A 26,660-nucleotide genomic window follows, 5' to 3' on the forward strand; every position below is an offset into this window, starting at 1 on the left:
GTGCTCAGTCTGTAGGGAGCGCTGTCTCTTGGGGACTATGCGATGAGCGAGTCTCCGCTCTGGTAAACTGGCTCCCTTGTCACCTATGCCATGGCATGCCCCTGTGCTCAGTCTGTAGGGAACGCTGTCTCTTGGGGACTATGCGATGAGCGAGTCTCCGCTCTGGTAAACTGGCTCCCTTGCCCCCTATGCCATGGCATGCCCCTGTGCTCAGTCTGTAGGGAACGCTGTCTCTTGGGGACTATGCGATGAGCGAGTCTCCGCTCTAGTAAACTGGCTCCCTTGCCCCCTATGCCATGGCATACCCCTGTGCTCAGTCTGTGGGGAACGCTGTCTCTTGGGGACTATGCGATGAGCGAGTCTCCGCTCTGGTAAACTGGCTCCCTTGCCACCTATGCCATGGCATGCCCCAGTGCTCAGTCTGTAGGGAACGCTGGCTCCTGGGGTCTATGCGATAAGCAAGTCTCCGATCTGGTAAATGGGCTCCCTTGCCCTCTGTGCCATGGCATGCCCCTGTGCTCAGTCTGTAGGGAACGCTGTCTCTTGGGGACTATGCGATGAGCGAGTCTCCGCTCTGGTAAACGGGCTCCCTTGCCCCCTGTGCCATGGCATGCCCCTGTGCTCAGTCTGTAGGGAACGCTGGCTCTTGGGGTCTATGCGATAAGCGAGTCTCCGCTCTGGTAAACGGGCTCCCTTGCCCCTTATGCCATGGCATGCTCCTGTAATCAGTCTGTAGGGAAATTTGGCTTCTGGCGGACTATGCGATGAGCGAGTCTCCGCTCTGGTAAACTGGCTCCCTTGCCCCCTATGCCATGGCATACCCCTGTGCTCAGTCTGTGGGGAACGCTGTCTCTTGGGGACTATGCAATGAGCGAGTCTCCGCTCTGGTAAACTGGCTCCCTTGCCCCCTATGCCATGGCATGCCCCTGTGCTCAGTCTGTAGGGAACGCTGTCTCTTGGGGTCTATGTGATAAGCGAGTCTCCGCTCTGGTAAATGGGCTTCCTTGCTCTCTGTGCCATGGCATGCCCCTGTGCTCAGTCTGTAGGGAACGCTGTCTCTTGGGGTCTATGTGATAAGCGAGTCTCCGCTCTGGTAAATGGGCTTCCTTGCTCTCTGTGCCATGGCATGCCCCTGTGCTCAGTCTGTAGGGAGCGCTGTCTCTTGGGGTCTATGTGATAAGCGAGTCTCCGCTCTGGTAAATGGGCTTCCTTGCTCTCTGTGCCATGGCATGCCCCTGTGCTCAGTCTGTAGGGAGCGCTGTCTCTTGGGGTCTATGCGATAAGCGAGTCTCCGCTCTGGTAAATGGGCTCCCTTGCTCTCTGTGCCATGGCATGCCCCTGTGCTCAGTCTGTAGGGAACGCTGTCTCTTGGGGACTATGCGATGAGCGAGTCTCCGCTCTGGTAAACTGGCTCCCTTGTCACCTATACCATGGCATGCCCCTGTGCTCAGTCTGTAGGGAACGCTGTCTCTTGGGGACTATGCGATGAGCGAGTCTCCGCTCTGGTAAACTGGCTCCCTTGTCACCTATGCCATGGCATGCCCCTGTGCTCAGTCTGTAGGGAACGCTGTCTCTTGGGGACTATGCGATGAGCGAGTCTCCGCTCTGGTAAACTGGCTCCCTTGTCACCTATGCCATGGCATGCCCCTGTGCTCAGTCTGTAGGGAGCGCTGTCTCTTGGGGACTATGCGATGAGCGAGTCTCCGCTCTGGTAAACTGGCTCCCTTGTCACCTATGCCATGGCATGCCCCTGTGCTCAGTCTGTAGGGAACGCTGTCTCTTGGGGACTATGCGATGAGCGAGTCTCCGCTCTAGTAAACTGGCTCCCTTGCCCCCTATGCCATGGCATGCCCCTGTGCTCAGTCTGTAGGGAACGCTGTCTCTTGGGGACTATGCGATGAGCGAGTCTCCGCTCTGGTAAACTGGCTCCCTTGCCCCCTATGCCATGGCATGCCCCTGTGCTCAGTCTGTAGGGAACGCTGTCTCTTGGGGACTATGCGATGAGCGAGTCTCCGCTCTGGTAAACTGGCTCCCTTGCCCCCTATGCCATGGCATGCCCCTGTGCTCAGTCTGTAGGGAACGCTGTCTCTTGGGGACTATGCGATGAGCGAGTCTCCGCTCTAGTAAACTGGCTCCCTTGCCCCCTATGCCATGGCATACCCCTGTGCTCAGTCTGTGGGGAACGCTGTCTCTTGGGGACTATGCGATGAGCGAGTCTCCGCTCTGGTAAACTGGCTCCCTTGCCACCTATGCCATGGCATGCCCCAGTGCTCAGTCTGTAGGGAACGCTGGCTCCTGGGGTCTATGCGATAAGCAAGTCTCCGATCTGGTAAATGGGCTCCCTTGCCCTCTGTGCCATGGCATGCCCCTGTGCTCAGTCTGTAGGGAACGCTGTCTCTTGGGGACTATGCGATGAGCGAGTCTCCGCTCTGGTAAACGGGCTCCCTTGCCCCCTGTGCCATGGCATGCCCCTGTGCTCAGTCTGTAGGGAACGCTGGCTCTTGGGGTCTATGCGATAAGCGAGTCTCCGCTCTGGTAAACGGGCTTCCTTGCCCCTTATGCCATGGCATGCTCCTGTAATCAGTCTGTAGGGAAATTTGGCTTCTGGCGGACTATGCGATGAGCGAGTCTCCGCTCTGGTAAACTGGCTCCCTTGCCCCCTATGCCATGGCATACCCCTGTGCTCAGTCTGTGGGGAACGCTGTCTCTTGGGGACTATGCAATGAGCGAGTCTCTGCTCTGGTAAACTGGCTCCCTTGCCCCCTATGCCATGGCATGCCCCTGTGCTCAGTCTGTAGGGAACGCTGGCTCTTGGGGTCTATGCGATGAGCGAGTCTCCGCTCTGGTAAACGGGCTCCCTTGCCCCCTATCCCATGGCATGCCCCTGTGCTCAGTCTGTAGGGAATGCTGTCTCTTGGGGATTATGCGATGAGCGAGTCTCCGCTCTGGTAAATGGGCTCCCTTGCTCTCTGTGCTATGGCATGCCCCTGTGCTCAGTCTGTAGGGAACGCTGTCTCTTGGGGTCTATGTGATAAGCGAGTCTCCGCTCTGGTAAATGGGCTTCCTTGCTCTCTGTGCCATGGCATGCCCCTGTGCTCAGTCTGTAGGGAGCGCTGTCTCTTGGGGTCTATGCGATAAGCGAGTCTCCGCTCTGGTAAATGGGCTTCCTTGCTCTCTGTGCCATGGCATGCCCCTGTGCTCAGTCTGTAGCGAACGCTGTCCCTTGGGGTCTATGCGATAAGCGAGTCTCCGCTCTGGTAAATGGGCTTCCTTGCTCTCTGTGCCATGGCATGCCCCTGTGCTCAGTCTGTAGGGAACGCTGTCTCTTGGGGTCTATGCGATAAGCGAGTCTCCGTTCTGGTAAATGGGCTTCCTTGCTCTCTGTGCCATGGCATGCCCCTGTGCTCAGTCTGTAGGGAGCGCTGTCTCTTGGGTCTATGCGATGAGCGAGTCTCCGCTCTGGTAAACGGGCTCCCTTGCCCCCTATGCCATGGCATACCCCTGTGCTCAGTCTGTAGCGAACGCTGTCTCTTGGGGTCTATGCGATAAGCGAGTCTCCGCTCTGGTAAATGGGCTTCCTTGCTCTCTGTGCCATGGCATGCCCCTGTGCTCAGTCTGTAGGGAGCGCTGTCTCTTGGGGTCTATGCGATAAGCGAGTCTCCGCTCTGGTAAATGGGCTTCCTTGCCCTCTGTGCCATGGCATGCCCCTGTGCTCAGTCTGTAGGGAGCGCTGTCTCTTGGGGTCTATGCGATAAGCGAGTCTCCGCTCTGGTAAACGGGCTCCCTTGCCCCCTGTGCCATGGCATGCCCCTGTGCTCAGTCTGTAGGGAACGCTGTCTCTTGGGGACTATGCGATGAGTGATTCTCCTCTCTGGCCATTTGATGATTCCGGCCCTCGTTTAGAGATCCGAATGATGGCCCTTACGGGAGGAGGGCTGGCGGGATGATTGGAATTATGAGAGTTTCTGAAACGTGCTGGACAGGTCACGGGTATGACGACGTTGTTGGGGCTTTATATGTGGAATACATGGAACGTGTCGGCATGTTGTGTCTCCATGTCTGTATGTAGTCACTGGCTTAGGCGTGGTAAGATGAGTAAATCCCCCCCAAGGTGCTGCAGTGCTACCTGTGTGTGATCGCTCCAGGTCTCAGCTTATATCTTAGCACCGTGATACATTAAGGCTGTAGCGATGTTACTTTCCCAGAGAAATGAGATCACATTAGAGGACTACGCTGGCCCAGCTGCCGGACCAGAGTATGCGGGAGTGCTAAGGCGGCCATGGCATAGTGATGGGAGACTGGCGAGAAGCTGTATTCAGTGGAAATGGGTATTTTATAATTGGATTTTATAGTGATTTACTGAAACTGCCACTAAAAGATGACATTGGGCGTCAAGGTTTCTCTTGTTAGCCTGGTGTATGGGTGGGCTTTAGTGCTCTTCTGTGCAGCCTTTGGTTTGTTGTGTCCTCCCCCCCCCATTTCATACTCCATCCTGTGTTACCGTCTCCGCCATTGTTACTATATGCAGTATCCATACTGTATCCTGACTGCAGACAGTTCAGTGATAGCGTCTCAGATGAGAGATGAGGTATAACGCCATAGGGCGCAGGTAGTTATTACTATAATCACTGCACACAGAGTATCAGCAGCCTCCCATCCCCCCAATTCATACTCCATCCTGTGTTACCTTCTCCTCCATTGTTACTATATGCAGTATCCATACTGTATCCTGACTGCAGACAGTTCAGTGATAGCGTCTCAGATGAGAGATGAGGTATAACGCCATAGGGCGCAGGTAGTTATTACTATAATCACTGCACACAGAGTATCAGCAGCCTCCCATCCCCCCAATTCATACTCCATCCTGTGTTACCTTCTCCTCCATTGTTACTATATGCAGTATCCATACTGTATCCTGACTGCAGACAGTTCAGTGATAGCGTCTCAGATGAGAGATGAGGTATAACGCCATAGGTCGCAGGTAGTTATTACTATAATCACTGCACACAGAGTCTCAGCAGCCCATCCCCCCAATTCATACTCCATCCTGTGTTACCTTCTCCGCCATTGTTACTATATGCAGTATCCATACTGTATCCTGACTACAGACAGATCAGTGATGGCGTCTCACATGAGAGATAAGGGATAACGCCATAGGGCGCAGGTAGTTATTACTATAATCACTGCACACAGAGTCTCAGCAGCCGCCCATCCCCCCCAATTCATACTCCATCCTGTGTTACCTTCTCCATTGTTACTATATGCAGTAGCCATACTGTATCCTGACTACAGACAGCTCAGTGATGGCGTCTCAGATGAGAGATGAGGTATAACGCCATGGGGCGCAGGTAGTTATTACTATAATCACTGCACACAGAGTCTCAGCAGCCGCCCATCCCCCCAATTCATACTCCATCCTGTGTTACCTTCTCCGCCATTGTTACTATATGCAGTATCCATACTGTATCCTGACTACAGACAGCTCAGTGATAGCGTCTCAGATGAGAGATGAGGTATAACGCCATAGGGCGCAGGTAGTTATTACTATAATCACTGCACACAGAGTCTCAGCAGCCGCCCATCCCCCCAATTCATACTCCATCCTGTGTTACCTTCTCCGCCATTGTTACTATATGCAGTATCCATACTGTATCCTGACTACAGACAGCTCAGTGATAGCGTCTCAGATGAGAGATGAGGTATAACGCCATAGGGCGCAGGTAGTTATTACTATAATCACTGCACACAGAGTCTCAGCAGCCGCCCCTCCCCCCCAATTCATACTCCATCCTGTGTTACCTTCTCCGCCATTGTTACTATATGCAGTATCCATACTGTATCCTGACTACAGACAGCTCAGTGATAGCGTCTCAGATGAGAGATGAGATATAACGCCATAGGGCGCAGGTAGTTATTACTATAATCACTGCACACAGAGTCTCAGCAGCCCATCCCCCAATTCATACTCCATCCTGTGTTACCTTCTCCGCCATTGTTACTATATGCAGTACCCATACTGTATCCTGACTACAGACAGCTCAGTGATAGCGTCTCAGATGAGAGATGAGGGATAACGCCATAGGGCGCAGGTAGTTATTACTATAATCACTGCACACAGAGTCTCAGCAGCCGCCCCTCCCCCCCAATTCATACTCCATCCTGTGTTACCTTCTCCGCCATTGTTACTATATGCAGTATCCATACTGTATCCTGACTACAGACAGCTCAGTGATAGCGTCTCAGATGAGAGATGAGGTATAACGCCATAGGGTGCAGGTAGTTATTACTATAATCACTGCACACAGAGTCTCCGCAGCCCATCCCCCCAATTCATACTCCATCCTGTGTTACCGTCTCCCCCATTGTTACTATACGCAGTATCCATACTGTATCCTGACTACAGACAGCTCAGTGATAGCGTCTCAGATGAGAGATGAGGGATAACGCCATAGGGCGCAGGTAGTTATTACTATAATCACTGCACACAGAGTCTCAGCAGCCACCCATCCCCCAATTCATACTCCATCCTGTGTTACCGTCTCCCCCATTGTTACTATACGCATTATCCATACTGTATCCTGACTACAGACAGCTCAGTGATAGCGTCTCAGATGAGAGATGAGGGATAACGCCATAGGGCGCAGGTAGTTATTACTATAATCACTACACACAGAGTCTCCGCAGCCGCCCATCCGCCAGCAGAGATACATTTTGCATTTTGTTAGATACAAGTGTTATTACAAAAGGTGATTCTGGGATCACAGTAATGAAATCGGCACGGACACATTTCTTTGGAACATATAAGCTTTGTTACAGATATTAATTAAAGTCTGAATTATCCTTTAAGATTCAGGTCTTCAATATTATTACTGATATTTTCAAAGAATAAGATTCAACCACAGATATGTGAAAGCAGCGATTGTTCATGCGTACATTGGGGCCTGATCCAGAATTGGATTTTGATGCAGATCGAGCGCTATGATTGTTTTGCGATTCCACATGCACAGAGGATCCATTCGTAAAGTGAGTGACAGGGAGTCAGTATTTGGGAGAGGTAACGGGGGATGGTCAATAAAATGCCGGCGTGTCTGACCGTTTAAACGATGTTGCATTAGCGTGCATAAACTAGCCCTGGCAATTTCCTACGCAGCATGAGACTCAGGAGAGCTGCCGAGTCTGCGGCTGGTCAGACCTGCTGCACGGGCAAGATGGCCGCTCGATGTGCGACAGGTATTCAGCGTTTGGGGGTGGTAACAGGGTGGGTGGTTAGTAAAACGCAGGCGTGTTTGGCCGTATTTATGCCGTTTCGTGGGCGTTCATAGATTAGTCATTGCGTTCTCCTGCGCAGCATGAGGCGTCTCTGCGTGTCAAGTGAGCTCCGGGGTCTTCGGCTGATCAGACCTGACTTACATGCTGCGTGACTGACCGATGTGCGTTGATGTTACCGTTGTTTACGCCGTTGTAAGTTCTCATACGGATATAAGAAGGCAACAGTGGGTGTCCCTATGCTGGGCTGTGATTACGCTGTACGGATATGAGGAGGCAGCAGTGGGCGTCCCTATGCTGGGCTGTACTTACACTGTACAGATATGAGGAGGCTGCAGTGGGCGTCCCTATGCTGGGCTGTGCTTACACTATACAGATATGAGGAGGCTGCAGTGGGCGTCCCTATGCTGGGCTGTGCTTACACTGTACGGATATGAGAAGGCAGCATTGGGTGTCCCTATGCTGGGCTGTGGTTACCCTGTACAGATATGAGAAGGCAGCAGTGGGCGTCCCTATGCTGGGCTGTGCTTACACTGTACGGATATGAGAAGGCAGCGTGGGCGTCCCTATGCTGGGCTGTACTTACACTGTACAGATATGAGGAGGCAGCAGTGGGCGTCCCTATGCTGGGCTGTGCTTACACTGTACAGATATGAGGAGGCAGCAGTGGGCGTCCCTATGCTGGGCTGTGCTTACACTGTACGGATATGAGGAGGCAGCAGTGGGCATCCCTATGCTGGGCTGTGCTTACACTGTACGGATATGAGAAGGCAGCAGTAGGCGTCCCTATGCTGGGCTGTGCTTACACTGTACGGATATGAGAAGGCAGCAGTGGGCATCCCTTTGTTGGGCTGTGCTTACACTGTATGGATATGAGGAGGCAGCAGTGGGCGTCCCTATGCTGGTCTGTGCTTACACTGTACGGATATGAGGAGGCTGCAGTGGGCGTCCCTATGCTGGTCTGTGCTTACACTGTACGTATATGAGAAGGCAGCAGTGGGCGTCCCTCTGCTGGGCTGTGCTTACACTGTACGGATATGAGGAGGCAGCAGTGGGCGTCCCTATGCTGGTCTGTGCTTACACTGTATGGATATGAGAAGGCAGCAGTGGGCATCCCTTTGTTGGGCTGTGCTTACACTGTATGGATATTTGGAGGCAGCAGTGGGCGTCCCTATGCTGGTCTGTGCTTACACTGTACGGATATGAGGAGGCAGCAGTGGGCGTCCCTATGCTGGTCTGTGCTTACACTGTACGTATATGAGAAGGCAGCAGTGGGCGTCCCTCTGCTGGCCTGTGCTTACACTGTACGGATATGAGGAGGCAGCAGTGGGCGTCCCTATGCTGGTCTGTGCTTACACTGTACGGATATGAGAAGGCAGCAGTGGGCGTCCCTATGCTGGGCTGTGCTTACACTGTACGGATATGAGGAGGCAGCAGTGGGCGTCCCTATGCTGGGCTGTGCTTACACTGTACGGTTATGAGGAGGCAGCAGTGGGCGTCCCTATGCTGGGCTGTGCTTACCCTGTACGGATATGAGAAGGCAGCAGTGGGCGTCCCTATGCTGGACTGTGCTTACACTGTACGGATATGAGGAGGCAGCAGTGGGCGTCTCTATGCTGGGCTGTGCTTACACTGTACGTATATGAGAAGGCAGCAGTGGGCGTCCCTATGCTGGGCTTTGCTTACACTGTACGTCTATGAGAAGGCAGCAGTAGGAGTCCCTATGCTGGGCTGTGCTTACACTGTACGGATATGAGAAGGCAGCAGTGGGCGTCCCTATGCTGGGCTGTGCTTACACTGTACGGATATGAGGAGGCAGCAGTGGGCGTCCCTATGCTGGGCTGTGCTTACACTGTACGGATATGAGGAGGGAGCAGTGGGCGTCCCTATGCTGGGCTGTGCTTACTATGTACGGATATGAGAAGGCAGCAGTGGGCGTCCCTATGCTGGGCTGTGCTTACACTGTACGGATATGAGAAGGCAGCAGTGGGCGTCCCTATGCTGGGCTGTGCTTACACTGTACGGATATGAGGAGGCAGCAGTTGGCGTCCCTATGCTGGGCTGTGCTTACACTGTATGGATATGATGAGGCAGCAGTGGGCGTCCCTATGCTGGTCTGTGCTTACACTGTATGGATATGAGGAGGCAGCAGTGGGCGTCCCTATGCTGGGCTGTGCTTACACTGTACGGATATGAGGAGGCAGCAGTGGGCGTCCCTATGCTGGTTTGTGCTTACACTGTACGGATATGAGGAGGCAGCAGTGGGCGTCCCTATGCTGGGCTGTGCTTACACTGTACAGATATGAGGAGGCAGCAGTGGGCGTCCCTATGCTGGGCTGTGCTTACACTGTATGGATATGTGAAGGCAGCAGTGGGCGTCCCTATGCTGGGCTGTGCTTACACTGTACGGATATGAGAAGGCAGCAGTGGGTGTCCCTATGCTGGGCTGTGCTTACACTGTATGGATATGAGAAGGCAGTAGTAGGCGTCCTTATTCTGGGCTGTGCTTACACTGTACAGATATGAGGAGGCAGGAGTGGGTGTCCCTATGCTGGGCTGTGCTTACACTGTACAGATATAAGAAGGCAGCAGTGGGTGTCCCTATGCTGGGCTGTGCTTACAATGTACAGATATGAGGAGGCAGGAGTGGGTGTCCCTATGCTGGGCTGTGCTTACACTGTACAGATATAAGAAGGCAGTAGTGGGCGTCCCTATGCTGGGCTGTACTTACACTGTACAGATAAGAGAAGGCAGCAGTGGGTGTCCCTATGCTGGGCTGTACTTACACTGTAGAGATATGAGAAGGCAGCAGTGTGTGTCCCTATGCTGGGCTGTACTTACACTGTACAGATATGAGAAGGCAGCAGGGGACGTCCCTATCCTGGGCTGTGCTTACACTGTACGGATATGAGAAGGCAGCAGTTGGTGTCCCTATGCTGGGCTGTGCTTACACTGTAGGGATATGAGAAGGCAGCAGTGGGTGTCCCTATGCTGGGCTGTGCTTACACTGTACAGATATGAGAAGGCAGCAGGGGGCGTCCCTATGCTGGGCTGTACTTGCACTGTACGGATATGAGAAGGCAGCAGTGGGAGCTCCTATGCTGGGCTGTGCTTACACTATACGGATATGAGAAGTCAGCAGTGGGCGTCTCTATGCTGGGCTGTGCTTACACTGTATGGATATGTGAAGGCAGCAGTGGGCGTCCCTATGCTGGGCTGTGCTTACACTGTACGGATATGAGAAGGCAGCAGTGGGTGTCCCTATGCTGGGCTGTGCTTACACTGTATGGATATGAGAAGGCAGTATTAGGCGTCCTTATTCTGGGCTGTGCTTACACTGTACAGAAATGAGGAGGCAGGAGTGGGTGTCCCTATGCTGGGCTGTGCTTACACTGTACAGATATAAGAAGGCAGCAGTGGGTGTCCCTATGCTGGGCTGTGCTTACAATGTACAGATATGAGGAGGCAGGAGTGGGTGTCCCTATGCTGGGCTGTGCTTACACTGTACAGATATAAGAAGGCAGTAGTGGGCGTCCCTATGCTGGGCTGTACTTACACTGTACAGATAAGAGAAGGCAGCAGTGGGTGTCCCTATGCTGGGCTGTACTTACACTGTAGAGATATGAGAAGGCAGCAGTGGGTGTCCCTATGCTGGGCTGTACTTACACTGTACAGATATGAGAAGGCAGCAGGGGACGTCCCTATCCTGGGCTGTGCTTACACTGTACGGATATGAGAAGGCAGCAGTTGGTGTCCCTATGCTGGGCTGTGCTTACACTGTAGGGATATGAGAAGGCAGCAGTGGGTGTCCCTATGCTGGGCTGTGCTTACACTGTACAGATATGAGAAGGCAGCAGGGGGCATCCCTATGCTGGGCTGTACTTGCACTGTACGGATATGAGAAGGCAGCAGTGGGAGCCCCTATGCTGGGCTGTGCTTACACTATACGGATATGAGAAGTCAGCAGTGGGCGTCTCTATGCTGGGCTGTACTTACACTATACGGATATGAGAAGGCAGCAGTGACGTCCCTATGCTGGGCTGTGCTTACACTGTACGGACGTGAGGAGGCAGCAGTGGCCGTCCCTTTGCTGGGCTGTGCTTACGGTGTACAGATATGAGAAGGCAGCAGTGGACGTCCCTATGCTGGGCTGTGTTTACACTGTACGTATATGAGGAGGCAGCAGTGGGTGTCCCTATGCTGGGTTGTGCTTACACTGTACAGATATGAGAAGGCACTAGTGGGCGTCCCTATGCTGGGCTGTGCTTACACTGTATGCATATGAGAAGGCAGCAGTGGGCTTCCCTATGCTTGGCTGTGCTTACACAGTATGGATATGAGAAGGCAGCAGTGGGCGTCCCTATGCTGGGCTGTGCTTACACTGTACAGATATGAGGAGGCAGCAGTGGGTGTCCCTATGCTGGGCTGTGCTTACACTGTACAGATATGAGGAGGCAGCAGTGGGTGTCCCTATGCTGGGCTGTTCTTACACTGTACAGATATGAGAAGGCAGCAGTGGGTGTCCCTATGCTGGGCTATACTTACGCTGCACAGATATGAGAAGGCAGCAGTGGACGTCCCTATGCTGGGCTGTGCTTACACTGTACAGATATGAGGAGGCAGCAGTGGGCGTCCCTATGCTGGGCTGTGCTTCCGCTGTACAGATATGAGGAGGCAGCAGTGGCCGTCCCTATGCTGGGGTGTGGTTACACTGTACAGATATGAGAAGGCTGCAGTGAGTGTCCCTATACTGGGCTGTAATTACACTGTACGGATATGAAAAGGCAGCAGTGGGCGTCCCTATGCTGGGCTATGCTTACACTGTACAGATATGAGGAGGTAGCAGTGGGCGTCCCTATGCTGGGCTGTGGTTACACTGTACGGATATGAGAAGGCAGCAGTGGGCGTCCCTATGCTGGGCTGTGCTTACACTGTACAGATATGAGGAGGCAGCAGTGGGCGTCCCTATGCTGGGCTGTACTTACACTGTTCAGATATGAGAAGGCAGCAGGGGATGTCCCTATCCTGGGCTGTGCTTACACTGTATGGATATGAGAAGGCAGCAGTTGGTGTCCCTATGCTGGGCTGTGCTTACACTGTAGGGATATGAGAAGGCAGCAGTGGGTGTCCCTATGCTGGGCTGTGCTTACACTGTACAAATATGAGAAGGCAGCAGGGGGCGTCCCTATGCTGGGCTGTACTTGCACTGTACGGATATGAGAAGGCAGCAGTGGGAGCCCCTATGCTGGGCTGTGCTTACACTATACGGATATGAGAAGTCAGCAGTGGGCGTCTCTATGCTGGGCTGTACTTACACAATACGGATATGAGAAGGCAGCAGTGACGTCCCTATGCTGGGCTGTGCTTACACTGTACGGACGTGAGGAGGCAGCAGTGGCCGTCCCTTTGCTGGGCTGTGCTTACGCTGTACAGATATGAGAAGGCAGCAGTGGACGTCCCTATGCTGGGCTGTGCTTACACTGTACGTATATGAGGAGGTAGCAGTGGGTGTCCCTATGCTGGGTTGTGCTTACACTGTACAGATATGAGAAGGCACTAGTGGGTGTCCCTATGCTGGGCTGTGCTTACACTGTATGCATATGAGAAGGCAGCAGTGGGCTTCCCTATGCTGGGCTGTGCTTACACTGTATGGATATGAGAAGGCAGCAGTGGGCGTCCCTATGCTGGGCTGTAATTACACTGTACGGATATGAAAAGGCAGCAGTGGGCGTCCCTATGCTGGGCTATGCTTACACTGTACGGATATGAGAAGGCAGCAGTGGGCGTCCCTATGCTGGGCTGTGCTTACACTGTACAGATATGAGGAGGCAGCAGTGGGCGTCCCTATGCTGGGCTGTACTTACACTGTACAGATATGAGAAGGCAGCAGGGGACGTCCCTATGCTGGGCTGTGCTTCCGCTGTACAGATATGAGGAGGCAGCAGTGGCCGTCCCTATGCTGGGGTGTGGTTACACTGTACAGATATGAGAAGGCTGCAGTGAGTGTCCCTATACTGGGCTGTAATTACACTGTACGGATATGAAAAGGCAGCAGTGGGCGTCCCTATGCTGGGCTATGCTTACACTGTACAGATATGAGGAGGTAGCAGTGGGCGTCCCTATGCTGGGCTGTGGTTACACTGTACGGATATGAGAAGGCAGCAGTGGGCGTCCCTATGCTGGGCTGTACTTACACTGTACAGATATGAGGAGGCAGCAGTGGGCGTCCCTATGCTGGGCTATGCTTACACTGTACAGATATGAGAAGGCAGCAGGGGACGTCCCTATGCTGGGCTGTGCTTCCGCTGTACAGATATGAGGAGGCAGCAGTGGCCGTCCCTATGCTGGGGTGTGGTTACACTGTACAGATATGAGAAGGCTGCAGTGAGTGTCCCTATACTGGGCTGTAATTACACTGTACGGATATGAAAAGGCAGCAGTGGGCGTCCCTATGCTGGGCTATGCTTACACTGTACAGATATGAGGAGGTAGCAGTGGGCGTCCCTATGCTGGGCTGTGGTTACACTGTACGGATATGAGAAGGCAGCAGTGGGCGTCCCTATGCTGGGCTGTACTTACACTGTTCAGATATGAGAAGGCAGCAGGGGACGTCCCTATGCTGGGCTGTGCTTACACTGTAGGGATATGAGAAGGCAGCAGTGGGTGTCCCTATGCTGGGCTGTGCTTACACTGTACAGATATGAGAAGGCAGCAGGGGGCGTCCCTATGCTGGGCTGTACTTGCACTGTACGGATATGAGAAGGCAGCAGTGGGAGCCCCTATGCTGGGCTGTGCTTACACTATACGGATATGAGAAGTCAGCAGTGGGCGTCTCTATGCTGGGCTGTACTTACACAATACGGATATGAGAAGGCAGCAGTGACGTCCCTATGCTGGGCTGTGCTTACACTGTACAGACGTGAGGAGGCAGCAGTGGCCGTCCCTTTGCTGGGCTGTGCTTACACTGTACAGATATGAGAAGGCAGCAGTGGACGTCCCTATGCTGGGCTGTGCTTACACTGTACGTATATGAGGAGGCAGCAGTGGGTGTCCCTATGCTGGGTTGTGCTTACACTGTACAGATATGAGAAGGCACTAGTGGGTGTCCCTATGCTGGGCTGTGCTTACACTGTATGCATATGAGAAGGCAGCAGTGGGCGTCCCTATGCTGGGCTGTAATTACACTGTACGGATATGAAAAGGCAGCAGTGGGCGTCCCTATGCTGGGCTATGCTTACACTGTACGGATATGAGAAGGCAGCAGTGGGCGTCCCTATGCTGGGCTGTGCTTACACTGTACAGATATGAGGAGGCAGCAGTGGGCGTCCCTATGCTGGGCTGTACTTACACTGTACAGATATGAGAAGGCAGCAGGGGACGTCCCTATCCTTGGCTGTTCTTACACTGTACGGATATGAGAAGGCAGCAGTTGGTGTCCCTATGCTGGGCTGTGCTTACACTGTATGGATATGAGAAGGCAGCAGTGGGTGTCCCTATGCTGGGCTGTGCTTACACTGTACAGATATGAGAAGGCAGCAGGGGGCGTCCCTATGCTGGGCTGTGCTTACACTGTACGGATATGAGAAGGCAGCAGTGGGTGTCCCTATGCTGGGCTGTGCTTACACTGTACAGATATGAGGAGGCAGCAGTGGGCGTCCCTATACTGGGCTGTGCTTACACTGTACGGATATGAGAAGGCAGCAGTGGGTGTCCCTATGCTGGGCTGTGATTACACTGTACAGATATGAGGAGGCAGCAGTGAGCGTCCCTATGCTCGGCTGTGCTTACACTGTACGGATATGAGTCCTTGACTCTGTAAGGACACAATCATGGCGCATGCGTGGTATGGCATAGATGCATGCATAGTAGCAAAATATCGCTGCATTACGCCGACATTGGCAGGGTGTCCACGTCTGAAACAGGCCTAGGTTGCCTGATGGATGATCCGTCTCCGGTGGCCAATGATGTCTGCGCTGGGAAGTCCTGTTTGCTAATACATGTTTATTCTCTGTTGTTCTGATCTATCCCCATCCAGCTGATGTAAGATACCAGTGTAGTATGTAATATAGAACTGTACATAGAGTATTATCATGTGGTTACAGCTGATGTAAGATACCAGTGTAGTCTCTAATATAGAACTGTACATAGAGTAGTATCATGTGGTTACAGCTGGTGTAAGATACCAGTGTAGTCTCTAATATAGAACTGTACATAGAGTAGTATCATGTGGTTATAGCTGGTGTAAGATACCAGTGTAGTCTCTAATATAGAACTGTACATAGAGTAGTATCATGTGGTTACAGCTGGTGTAAGATACCGGTGTAGTCTCTAATATAGAACTGTACATAGAGTAGTATGGTGTGGTTACAGCTGGTGTAAGATACCAGTGTAGTCTGTAATATAGAACTGTACATAGAGTAGTATCGTGTGGTTACAGCTGGTGTAAGATACCAGTGTAGTCTCTAATATAGAACTGTACATAGAGTAGTATCATGTGGTTACAGCTGGTGTAAGATACCAGTGTAGTCTCTAATATAGAACTGTACATAGAGTAGTATTGTGTGGTTACAGCTGGTGTAAGATACCGGTGTAGTCTCTAATATAGAACTGTACATAGAGTAGTATCATGTGGTTACAGCTGGTGTAAGATACCAGTGTAGTCTCTAATATAGAACTGTACATAGAGTAGTATCATGTGGTTACAGCTGGTGTAAGATACCAGTGTAGTCTCTAATATAGAACTGTACATAGAGTAGTATCGTGTGGTTACAGCTGGTGTAAGATACCAGTGTAGTCTCTAATATAGAACTGTACATAGAGTAGTATCATGTGGTTACAGCTGGTGTAAGATACCAGTGTAGTCTCTAATATAGAACTGTACATAGAGTAGTATCGTGTGGTTACAGCTGATGTAAGATACCAGTGTAGTCTCTAATATAGAACTGTACATAGAGTAGTATCGTGTGGTTACAGCTGGTGTAAGATACCAGTGTAGTCTGTAATATAGAACTGTACATAGAGTAGTATCTTGTGGTTACAGCTGGTGTAAGATACCAGTGTAGTCTCTAATATAGAACTGTACATAGAGTAGTATCATGTGGTTACAGCTGGTGTAAGATACCAGTGTAGTCTCTAATATAGAACTGTACATAGAGTAGTATGGTGTGGTTACAGCTGGTGTAAGATACCAGTGTAGTCTCTAATATAGAACTGTACATAGAGTAGTATCATGTGGTTACAGCTGATGTAAGATACCAGTGTAGCCTCTAATATAGAACTGTACATAGAGTAGTATCATGTGGTTACAGCTGATGTCAGATACCAGTGTAGTCTCTAATATAGAACTGTACATAGAGTAGTATCATGTGGTTACAGCTGGTGTAAGATACCAGTGTAGTCTCTAATATAGAACTGTACATAGAGTAGTATCATGTGGTTACAGCTGGTGTAAGATACCGGTGTAGTCTCTAATATAGAACTGTACATAGAGTAGTATCATGTGGTTACAGCTGGTGTAAGATACCAGTGTAGTCTCTAATATAGAACTGTACATAGAGTAGTATCATGTGGTTACAGCTGGTGTAAGATACCAGTGTAGTCTCTAATATAGAACTGTACATAGAGTAGTATCGTGTGGTTACAGCTGGTGTAAGATACCAGTGTAGTCTCTAATATAGAACTGTACATAGAGTAGTATCGTGTGGTTACAGCTGGTGTAAGATACCAGTGTAGTCTCTAATATAGAACTGTACATAGAGTAGTATCGTGTGGTTACAGCTGGTGTAAGATACCAGTGTAGTCTCTAATATAGAACTGTACATAGAGTAGTATGGTGTGGTTACAGCTGATGTAAGATACCAGTGTAGCCTCTAATATAGAACTGTACATAGAGTAGTATTGTGTGGTTACAGCTGGTGTAAGATACCAGTGTTGTCTCTAATATAGAACTGTACATAGAGTAGTATCATGTGGTTACAGCTGGTGTAAGATACCAGTGTAGTCTGTAATATAGAACTGTACATAGAGTAGTATCATGTGGTTACAGCTGGTGTAAGATACCAGTGTAGTCTGTAATATAGAACTGTACATAGAGTAGTATCATGTGGTTACAGCTGGTGTAAGATACCAGTGTAGTCTCTAATATAGAACTGTACATAGAGTAGTATCATGTGGTTACAGCTGGTGTAAGATACCAGTGTAGTCTCTAATATAGAACTGTACATAGAGTAGTATGGTGTGGTTACAGCTGGTGTAAGATACCAGTGTAGTCTCTAATATAGAACTGTACATAGAGTAGTATCATGTGGTTACAGCTGGTGTAAGATACCAGTGTAGTCTCTAATATAGAACTGTACATAGAGTAGTATCGTGTGGTTACAGCTGGTGTAAGATACCAGTGTAGCCTCTAATATAGAACTGTACATAGAGTAGTATCATGTGGTTACAGCTGGTGTAAGATACCAGTGTAGTCTCTAATATAGAACTGTACATAGAGTAGTATCTTGTGGTTACAGCTGGTGTAAGATACCAGTGTAGTCTCTAATATAGAACTGTACATAGAGTAGTATGGTGTGGTTACAGCTGGTGTAAGATACCAGTGTAGTCTCTAATATAGAACTGTACATAGAGTAGTATCATGTGGTTACAGCTGGTGTAAGATACCAGTGTAGTCTCTAATATAGAACTGTACATAGAGTAGTATCTTGTGGTTACAGCTGGTGTAAGATACCAGTGTAGTCTGTAATATAGAACTGTACATAAAGTAGTATCGTGTGGTTACAGCTGGTGTAAGATACCAGTGTAGTCTCTAATATAGAACTGTACATAGAGTAGTATCGTGTGGTTACAGCTGGTGTAAGATACCAGTGTAGTCTCTAATATAGAACTGTACATAGAGTAGTATCGTGTGGTTACAGCTGGTGTAAGATACCAGTGTAGTCTTTAATATAGAACTGTACATAGAGTAGTATCGTGTGGTTACAGCTGGTGTAAGATACCAGTGTAGTCTCTAATATAGAACTGTACATAGAGTAGTATCATGTGGTTACAGCTGGTGTAAGATACCAGTGTAGTCTCTAATATAGAACTGTACATAGAGTAGTATGGTGTGGTTACAGCTGATGTAAGATACCAGTGTAGCCTCTAATATAGAACTGTACATAGAGTAGTATTGTGTGGTTACAGCTGGTGTAAGATACCAGTGTAGTCTCTAATATAGAACTGTACATAGAGTAGTATGGTGTGGTTACAGCTGGTGTAAGATACCAGTGTTGTCTCTAATATAGAACTGTACATAGAGTAGTATCATGTGGTTACAGCTGGTGTAAGATACCAGTGTAGTCTCTAATATAGAACTGTACATAGAGTAGTATCATGTGGTTACAGCTGGTGTAAGATACCAGTGTAGTCTCTAATATAGAACTGTACATAGAGTAGTATCATGTGGTTACAGCTGGTGTAAGATACCAGTGTAGTCTCTAATATAGAACTGTACATAGAGTAGTATCATGTGGTTACAGCTGGTGTAAGATACCAGTGTAGTCTCTAATATAGAACTGTACATAGAGTAGTATCGTGTGGTTACAGCTGGTGTAAGATACCAGTGTAGTCTCTAATATAGAACTGTACATAGAGTAGTATCGTGTGGTTACAGCTGGTGTAAGATACCAGTGTAGTCTCTAATATAGAACTGTACATAGAGTAGTATCGTGTGGTTACAGCTGGTGTAAGATACCAGTGTAGTCTCTAATATAGAACTGTACATAGAGTAGTATGGTGTGGTTACAGCTGATGTAAGATACCAGTGTAGCCTCTAATATAGAACTGTACATAGAGTAGTATTGTGTGGTTACAGCTGGTGTAAGATACCAGTGTTGTCTCTAATATAGAACTGTACATAGAGTAGTATCATGTGGTTACAGCTGGTGTAAGATACCAGTGTAGTCTGTAATATAGAACTGTACATAGAGTAGTATCATGTGGTTACAGCTGGTGTAAGATACCAGTGTAGTCTCTAATATAGAACTGTACATAGAGTAGTATCATGTGGTTACAGCTGGTGTAAGATACCAGTGTAGTCTCTAATATAGAACTGTACATAGAGTAGTATGGTGTGGTTACAGCTGGTGTAAGATACCAGTGTAGTCTCTAATATAGAACTGTACATAGAGTAGTATCATGTGGTTACAGCTGGTGTAAGATACCAGTGTAGTCTCTAATATAGAACTGTACATAGAGTAGTATCGTGTGGTTACAGCTGGTGTAAGATACCAGTGTAGCCTCTAATATAGAACTGTACATAGAGTAGTATCATGTGGTTACAGCTGGTGTAAGATACCAGTGTAGTCTCTAATATAGAACTGTACATAGAGTAGTATCTTGTGGTTACAGCTGGTGTAAGATACCAGTGTAGTCTCTAATATAGAACTGTACATAGAGTAGTATGGTGTGGTTACAGCTGGTGTAAGATACCAGTGTAGTCTCTAATATAGAACTGTACATAGAGTAGTATCATGTGGTTACAGCTGGTGTAAGATACCAGTGTAGTCTCTAATATAGAACTGTACATAGAGTAGTATCTTGTGGTTACAGCTGGTGTAAGATACCAGTGTAGTCTGTAATATAGAACTGTACATAGAGTAGTATCGTGTGGTTACAGCTGGTGTAAGATACCAGTGTAGTCTCTAATATAGAACTGTACATAGAGTAGTATCGTGTGGTTACAGCTGGTGTAAGATACCAGTGTAGTCTCTAATATAGAACTGTACATAGAGTAGTATCATGTGGTTACAGCTGGTGTAAGATACCAGTGTAGTATGTAATATAGAACTGTACATAGAGTAGTATCATGTGGTTACAGCTGATGTAAGATACCAGTGTAGTCTCTAATATAGAACTGTACATAGAGTAGTATCGTGTGGTTACAGCTGGTGTAAGATACCAGTGTAGTCTCTAATATAGAACTGTACATAGAGTAGTATCATGTGGTTACAGCTGGTGTAAGATACCAGTGTAGTATGTAATATAGAACTGTACATAGAGTAGTATCATGTGGTTACAGCTGATGTAAGATACCAGTGTAGCCTCTAATATAGAACTGTACATAGAGTAGTATCATGTGGTTACAGCTTGTGTAAGATACCAGTGTAGTCTCTAATATAGAACTGTACATAGAGTAGTATCATGTGGTTACAGCTGGTGTAAGATACCAGTGTAGTCTCTAATATAGAACTGTACATAGAGTAGTCTCATTTGGTTACAGCTCATTTCCATCCGCTTCCTCTCTCTTATACAGCGAGTGCCATAATTCCTCTGACCGGATCAAGGTTCGTGTCTGGGATGAGGACGACGACATCAAGTCGCGGGTTAAGCAGAGGTTAAAGCGCGAATCAGACGATTTCCTGGGACAGACGATCATTGAGGTCCGGACGCTGAGCGGAGAGATGGACGTCTGGTATAATCTGGGTGAGCACCAATGTTCTTGGCTATAGACATTTGTACATATAATCCCCTTAGCTCTGCCAGGTTACGCTGAATGTCAGTGTACTATTGGTTAGTCATGGAGATCTCCGCTCCTCGCTATGACCAATATAAGAGATTAGTGATTCCCACGCAGACTTCTTATTGCCTGGTATTTGGCAAATCACCTGATTGGCGAATGCCCTAGAGGTAATACATACAAAGCCATGAGTCTCATTGTCCTAGAGGGGTAATTCATACAGAGCCATGAGTCTCATTGTCCTAGAGGTAATACATACAAAGCCATGAGTCTCATTGTCCTAGAGGTACTACATACAGAGCCATGAGTCTCATTGTCCTAGAGGTAATAGATACAAAGCCATGAGTCTCATTGTCCTAAAGGGGTAATTCATACAAAGCCATGAGTCTCATTGTCCTAAAGGGGTAATTCATACAAAGCCATGAGTCTCATTGTCCTAGACGGGTAATTCATACAGAGCCATGAGTCTCATTGTCCTAGAGGTAATAGATACAAAGCCATGAGTCTCATTGTCCTAGAGGTAATAGATACAAAGCCATGAGTCTCATTGTCCTAGAGGGGTAATTCATACAGAGCCATGAGTCTCATTGTGCTAGAGGTAATACATGCAAAGCCATGAGTCTCATTGTCCTAGAGGGGTAATTCATACAGAGCCATGAGTCTCATTGTCCTAGAGGGGTAATTCATACAGAGCCATGAGTCTCATTGTCCTAGAGGGGTAATTCATACAGAGCCATGAGTCTCATTGTCCTAGAGGTCATAGATACAAAGCCATGAGTCTCATTGTCCTAGAGGGGTAATTCATACAAAGCCATGAGTCTCATTGTCCTAGAGGTCATAGATACAGAGCCATGAGTCTCATTGTCCTAGAGGTCATAGATACAGAGCCATGAGTCTCATTGTCCTAGAGGTAATAGATACAGAGCCATGAGTCTCATTGTCCTAGAGGTAATTCATACAAAGCCATGAGTCTCATTGTCCTAGAGGTACTACATACAGAGCCATGAGTCTCATTGTCCTAGAGGTAATAGATACAAAGCCATGAGTCTCATTGTCCTAAAGGGGTAATTCATACAAAGCCATGAGTCTCATTGTCCTAAAGGGGTAATTAATACAAAGCCATGAGTCTCATTGTCCTAGACGGGTAATTCATACAGAGCCATGAGTCTCATTGTCCTAGAGGTAATAGATACAAAGCCATGAGTCTCATTGTCCTAGAGGGGTAATTCATACAGAGCCATGAGTCTCATTGTGCTAAAGGTAATACATGCAAAGCCATGAGTCTCATTGTCCTAGAGGGGTAATTCATACAGAGCCATGAGTCTCATTGTCCTAGAGGGGTAATTCATACAGAGTCATGAGTCTCATTGTCCTAGAGGGGTAATTCATACAGAGCCATGAGTCTCATTGTCCTAGAGGTCATAGATACAAAGCCATGAGTCTCATTGTCCTAGAGGGGTAATTCATACAAAGCCATGAGTCTCATTGTCCTAGAGGTCATAGATACAGAGCCATGAGTCTCATTGTCCTAGAGGTCATAGATACAGAGCCATGAGTCTCATTGTCCTAGAGGTAATAGATACAGAGCCATGAGTCTCATTGTCCTAGAGGTAATTCATACAGAGCCATGAGTGTCATTGTCCTAGAGGGGTAATTCATACAGAGCCATGAGTCTCATTGTCCTAGAGGTAATACATACAGAGCCATGAGTCTCATTGTCCTAGAGGGGTAATTCATACAGAGCCATGAGTCTCATTGTCCTAGAGGTAATAGATACAAAGCCATGAGTGTCATTGTCCTAGAGGTAATAGATACAAAGCCATGAGTGTCATTGTCCTAGAGGTAATACATACAGAGCCATGAGTGTCATTGTCCTAGAGGGGTAATTCATACAGAGCCATGAGTCTCATTGTCCTAGAGGTAATACATACAAAGCCATGAGTCTCATTGTCCTAGAGGTCATAGATACAAAGCCATGAGTCTCATTGTCCTAGAGGTAATAGATACAAAGCCATGAGTGTCATTGTCCTAGAGGGGTAATACATACAGAGCCATGAGTCTCATTGTCCTAGAGGTAATAGATACAAAGCCATGAGTCTCATTGTCCTAGAGGTCATAGATACAGAGCCATGATTCTCATTGTCCTAGAGGGGTAATTCATACAGAGCCATGAGTCTCATTGTCCTAGAGTTAATAGATACAAAGCCATGAGTCTCATTGTCCTAGAGGGGTAATTTATACAGAGCCATGAGTCTCATTGTCCTAGAGGTAATAGATACAAAGCCATGAGTCTCATTGTCCTAGAGGTCATAGATACAGAGCCATGAGTCTCATTGTCCTAGAGGTCATAGATACAGAGCCATGAGTCTCATTGTCCTAGAGGTAATAGATACAGAGCCATGAGTCTCATTGTCCTAGAGGTAATTCATACAGAGCCATGAGTGTCATTGTCCTAGAGGGGTAATTCATACAGAGCCATGAGTCTCATTGTCCTAGAGGTAATACATACAGAGCCATGAGTCTCATTGTCCTAGAGGGGTAATTCATACAGAGCCATGAGTCTCATTGTCCTAGAGGTAATACATACAAAGCCATGAGTCTCATTGACCTAGAGGTACTACATACAGAGCCATGAGTCTCATTGTCCTAGAGGTAATAGATACAGAGCCATGAGTCTCATTGTCCTAGAGGTCATAGATACAGAGCCATGAGTCTCATTGTCCTAGAGGTAATAGATACAGAGCCATGATTCTCATTGTCCTAGCTAGAATTGTGTAGCTTGTTCCTGTATGTGAATCCAGCATATGGGTGCTAGTCACAGACCTCTTCCCATATCATGTAAACGTTTTGGGGCTGTTTCCCATCCCATCAAATTAGATGTTTACTTTCATTTTCTGAGCTAGAAATATGACAGATAAGATAAACGGGATGTAGTTATGAGACCGGCAGCCGCCATGGCACCAGTCTAAATCCCCATGGGGAAAGCCTGAGAAGTGACTTAAGATAGGCTTACCGAATTACCGACACCTATCTTAATCCCAATGCCGGAACACAAAAGGACGGCAGCGCGAAGAAGGCAAGTCCGGGGCGCCCTCAGTGTTAGCCGTGAGCTGGTGGGTTAAGGTAGCACAGCGGGGTTATCGTTAGGTTTTGTGGGGGGAGGTTTGTGTTAGGCACCCCTAGGGGGGAGGGTTAAGTGCCACTGGGGGGAGGGTAGGGTTAGGCACGAAGGGGGAAGAATTAGGTTTAGGCACTAATGGGGAGGGTTAGGGTGCTGGGTAGGGAGGGTTAGGTTACAAGAACGGAGGGTTGGGGTTAAGCTGTCTGTATTTTGACAGGAGCTATCCCGACAGCTGGCAGTACATACCGATCCCCTCAAAGTGAAACGTTCCAATCAAGTATCTTAAAAGGATCATTACAGTTGTTTCAATTTAAATATAAATAAGTACTTGCCAACATGGCAGTTTGATGGGGTCCATCCCTAGAATTCCCTTCCTGTGTGTGTGTGTGTGTGGGGGGGGGGGGCGTTAAACTGGGCCTACACAAGGGCAGACCCTACCTGTAAGTGGCCACCGCACTGGGACTTTAACAAGCGGAATAAATGTCATGACACATGGACAGGCAGCCGACGGCGGAGCTGATGAGGGTCCTATTTTGTGGTGGCTCAATTTCGCCTCTGGTCCCCAAATCAGAGTAACTTGTGTTTTGTTTGTTCAAATGACATCCTGCATTTATTTGATCTGCTACTTCCATTTATTAATAATTATTTTTTTTGTTGCCTTTGTTTGGAAATACATTTATTTGAAATGCTGTTTTTGATCACCTCTGCTTGCTCGCAGGAGGCTGCAGCTGATATTACACGTGCACACTGCACCAGTTGCGAGTCCTGCAGCTCCCTCGCCCCTCGGGCACCATCACATGTCAGTTGTTGAAAAGTGCACTTCTGTAACTAGACTGTATCGTGGTGTATAAGTAATTACATGTCTCCCATAATAACACATAAGAGTTAATGGGAAACACTCTGTCCTGCCGTTAGCACTGAAGTGTCAGCACAAGATGATCCTCTCTCTCCTTGTAGCGGTGATTGAGCCAATCTAATCACTCCTGACGTGTGACACCATCCTCCGTGCTGCAGGAAAGCGGCTTCATTTCAGTATTTCTGCCAAAAGTATTTGTCATTTATATTAATAGAGGGGGGTAAGAAAAAGGCAGTCAGTGAAATGTCGACATGTACCTTTGTGGTCGCTGCTCATTGCACATTTCCATAGAGCTACTTATAATTTAGTTTTTATGCTTCTGAGGGAAGGGGGTAAAATATCTAAGTCACACAGCGCCGCTATCGAGTCACGAAGACTCCATTACCGCCCGACTTTTGTAGCCTGTCCTGCGGAATCTAACAGGAGTCCTGTGTCGGTAATTACCTGGATTCTCTGTGTTTCCGTATGTCGGGCGCAGTCCAGGGTCACACACTAGTTCTAGTCAGTCGTCTGATCAGAAGAAACTATGCACAATTCATCTGCTCATTACGGGAGTCTCTGCCTCCGCTGCTCCTTGTGTTGTCATTTGCCAGCAGACACCCAGAATGCTCTCTGCCAGTCTCCCTGACACCGCGCCATGCACATGAGCTCTTCCTAATGAGACCGTTGGATTAATGAATCGCTTTATTACAGCTGATATAAAATATAATTACTCGGCTATAGTTTATTATTGAGATTTAAAGCATCAATCCCATGAAAAAAATATACATATTTTTTATAATCTAAATCACCGTGGCTAGCTGTAAGAAGACGCTTGGTAATTAATGACTGATAATACAGTAGATATTCCACAGTGTCCTGTCAAAATACCGACAGTGGCATCCCGATGGTTGGTATCCCGGGTAATTATACTTACCCTTCTCTCCCTAACCCTCCCTTCTTGTAGTGTAACCCTAACCGCACCCTAGCCCTAACCCGGTATTTCTTAAGTCCCTTGTCGTACTTCCAGCTTTGGGATGCCTCTGGGATGCTAACTACATCCCCTACAGTCATATGGCACATGATGTAGAGAGCAGTGAGGCTTTGGAACACTCCTCTGAGCTCTGTCTACATTGTGATATCCTCCTACTGCCGTCACATGACATGCTGAGAGTTTGAGAACCTAGGTATGTGTATCAGACTGTCTGGCAGCCATACTTTTTTTTTCAGAGAGACTTTGTAAAGAGATAATCATTTATAGAAGAGCAAGCGAGAAAAATGATGCATACCTGATACGTACTTTAACTTTCCATTTATAGGAAAAAAGTCTACCCTGTGGGGTTGCTGCTATAATGTATAGAAATAAAGTATAGGATCTTTGGTGGCAGCTGCTGTTTGGGCTGTGTCCGGCTTATTAAGCTTTACTTTGGCCACGACAGGATAGAAGACTGTGTTCTGTACCTGAAAACTAGTTATCCATGTCTTTACTCTTTCTTCAGAGAAAAGAACAGACAAGTCGGCTGTCTCCGGGGCGATCCGCTTGCAAATAAATGTTGAGATTAAGGGAGAGGAGAAAGTGGCACCGTACCATGTTCAGTACACGTGTCTCCACGAGGTGAGTGATCCTTGTACTGGTGTGTGCACGGCTGGTGAGTGATCCCTGTACGTCTGTGGCTGGTGAGTGATCCCTGTACGTCTGTGGCTGGTGAGTGATCCCTGTACGTCTGTGGCTGGTGAGTGATCCCTGTACGTCTGTGGCTGGTGAGTGATCCCTGTATGTGCGTGTGTGTGTGTGTAGCTGGTAAGTGATCCCTGTACCTGTGTGTGTGTGTGTGTGTGTAGCTGGTAAGTGATCCCTGTACATGTGTGTGTGTGTAGCTGGTAAGTGATCCCTGTACCTGTGTGTGTGGCTGGTGAGTGATCCCTGTGTGTGTGGCTGG

General features: G+C 48.3%; 1 protein-coding gene across 3 annotated transcripts in view; it reads left to right on the forward strand.

Annotated features, from left to right (window-relative positions):
• Positions 1 to 26,660, forward strand: part of LOC148481366 (protein unc-13 homolog B-like) — a 296,399-nt gene that overhangs the window by 87,646 nt on the left and 182,093 nt on the right. For all 3 annotated transcript variants that reach the window (XM_088453621.1, XM_088453622.1, XM_088453623.1), the window contains exons 10-11: positions 20,561 to 20,730; positions 26,220 to 26,335. In XM_088453621.1, coding sequence (XP_088309747.1) covers positions 20,561 to 20,730; positions 26,220 to 26,335 — 286 coding nt within the window. The remainder of the gene's footprint in view (positions 1 to 20,560; positions 20,731 to 26,219; positions 26,336 to 26,660) is intronic.

Source organism: Taudactylus pleione, unplaced genomic scaffold (assembly GCF_031769625.1).
Source record: "Taudactylus pleione unplaced genomic scaffold, aTauple2 ptg000584l, whole genome shotgun sequence".
Lineage (NCBI taxonomy): Eukaryota > Metazoa > Chordata > Amphibia > Anura > Myobatrachidae > Taudactylus > Taudactylus pleione.